Source organism: Austrofundulus limnaeus, unplaced genomic scaffold, assembly GCF_001266775.1.
Source record: "Austrofundulus limnaeus strain Quisiro unplaced genomic scaffold, Austrofundulus_limnaeus-1.0 Scaffold546, whole genome shotgun sequence".
Taxonomy (NCBI): domain Eukaryota; kingdom Metazoa; phylum Chordata; class Actinopteri; order Cyprinodontiformes; family Rivulidae; genus Austrofundulus; species Austrofundulus limnaeus.
The window spans coordinates 9,301-10,989 of record NW_013952948.1 but is presented as its reverse complement, the minus strand read 5'-3'; the positions used below and the strand labels follow the sequence as shown (position 1 = coordinate 10,989).

The window sequence follows — 1,689 nt, the reverse complement described above, 5'->3', positions numbered from 1 at the left end:
GCCCCCAGCTAGTTTTGGATGATAAACATTTGTATCAGGTCAACTAAACATGGGCATAGTAACAATATTTTTATACTACATTTATCCATTTTTAAATATACTAACCTCACTCATTTGTAACAACTAAGGCAAAAATGTCATTAACTCAGAAAATCTTTTCAGGACCCCACCTTGATGTTTTGGGACCCCACTTTGGGTCCCGAACCCAACTTTGGGAAACACTGCTCTAAGGGAAACACTGGAAAGGTCTAAAAAAGTTTTTGAAGCTGTTCTTGATAAAACAATTGACTGTTATTAACTCAGTCTAAAATGTTTGCATCTCTTTAATCAGATGTCATATATTATATACCTCTGTATAACCATGTTAATATTTTTGTTGTACAAATACGGTACACGTTTTAATTATTTTAACAAAATTTGAAGATTTTTGTTTTGGGCAGGTAACTTTTCATGTTGGGCAGGTAACATTTGTTGTCACCTGCCCAATAGGGCAGGTAGAAAAAAATAAATCTTGTCAAACCCTGGGGGAGTTGTCCCGTAACCAGAAGGTTGCCAGTTCGATCCCCTATTCCAGCTGTCTCAATTGTTGTGTCCAAGATACTTCACCTGCCTTGCCTACTGATGGTGATTAGAGGGTCCGGTGGCACCGGTGCATGGCAGCCCCACCCCTGTCAGTGCGCCCCAGGGCAGCTGTGGCTAAAGTGTAGCTTACTACCATCAGTGTGTGACTGTGAGTGTGAATGGGTGCATGTCTGTGTGTGTAAAGTGCTTTGGGGTCCGGAGGGACTTAATAAAGCGTTATAAACAGTATGTTCAGTCCATTCACCATTTTTTACCATTGTTGCCAATGTCTCTCTCTTTTTTTATTTTTTCAGGCTGAAGAGAAATTGCTACGGAGCCGAGTAGAAGAACACACCATGTGCCTCCCACCCACCACCGACCATCCAGTTGTGAGGACTCCAGTCTCTCATGCGTCTCCACATTCCACCACCGAGCCGATTCCCATCCGTCCACCAGAGCCGTCCCTCCACACAACACTTCCCAGATCCTTGCCGGAGTCAACCAGTAGCAGCAGCACCAGTCCCAATACATCTTCAYGTGACTCTTCAAACCCCATCGCCTTGGGCCCAACAGCTCACAGTCCCTTTGGACGACCAAGCAAACGAAGGGCTTGTGACCCACTGGTGAGGAGGCTTGAACTGATCAATCGGGAGATGGACAGGATCAACCAGGAAAAGGAGAGGATCAGTCTGGAGCACGTCGATCAGCCTGGGAACGAGGACAAACATTTTAGTGCTGTTGTCGCTGACTTGTTATCTAGAATTCACGCTGACCACAAATCAGCAGTGAAATTCAAGATACACCAGTTGTTGTTCGAAGCAGAGCAGAACTACCCTGTMGAAAAGTAGCAGCATTTGGTAATTGTTTCTCAAACCATTCTAAAACAGGGTTTTGCAATATTTGTTTTTTGTTTTGTATTAAAATATTTTAAAAAAAACTTAATTTGACACTCTTCAGTTCTATCAACAGTTTTTGTCATTTCTACATCAAGTTGTTCAAAACTATTGTAGAGTTTACTACTGCAAACTAAATTCATATCAAAACATTTCAACAATGTAACAAATGTGTACATAAGAGAAGCACACCACATAATCCTAACCTAATAAAGTGGGGTGAAGTGAACAACAA

The 1,689-nt window shown here is 42.1% G+C and overlaps 1 protein-coding gene across 1 annotated transcript in view; it reads left to right on the top strand.

The window, feature by feature from the left end:
• The window catches only part of LOC106530679 (uncharacterized), a 5,029-nt gene extending 3,516 nt beyond the window's left edge, over positions 1 to 1,513 (top strand). Inside the window, exon 2 of the mRNA XM_014026349.1 lies at positions 876 to 1,513. Coding sequence (XP_013881803.1) covers positions 876 to 1,409 — 534 coding nt within the window. The 3' untranslated portion in view covers positions 1,410 to 1,513. The remainder of the gene's footprint in view (positions 1 to 875) is intronic.
• The last annotated feature ends 176 nt before the right edge of the window (positions 1,514 to 1,689 follow it).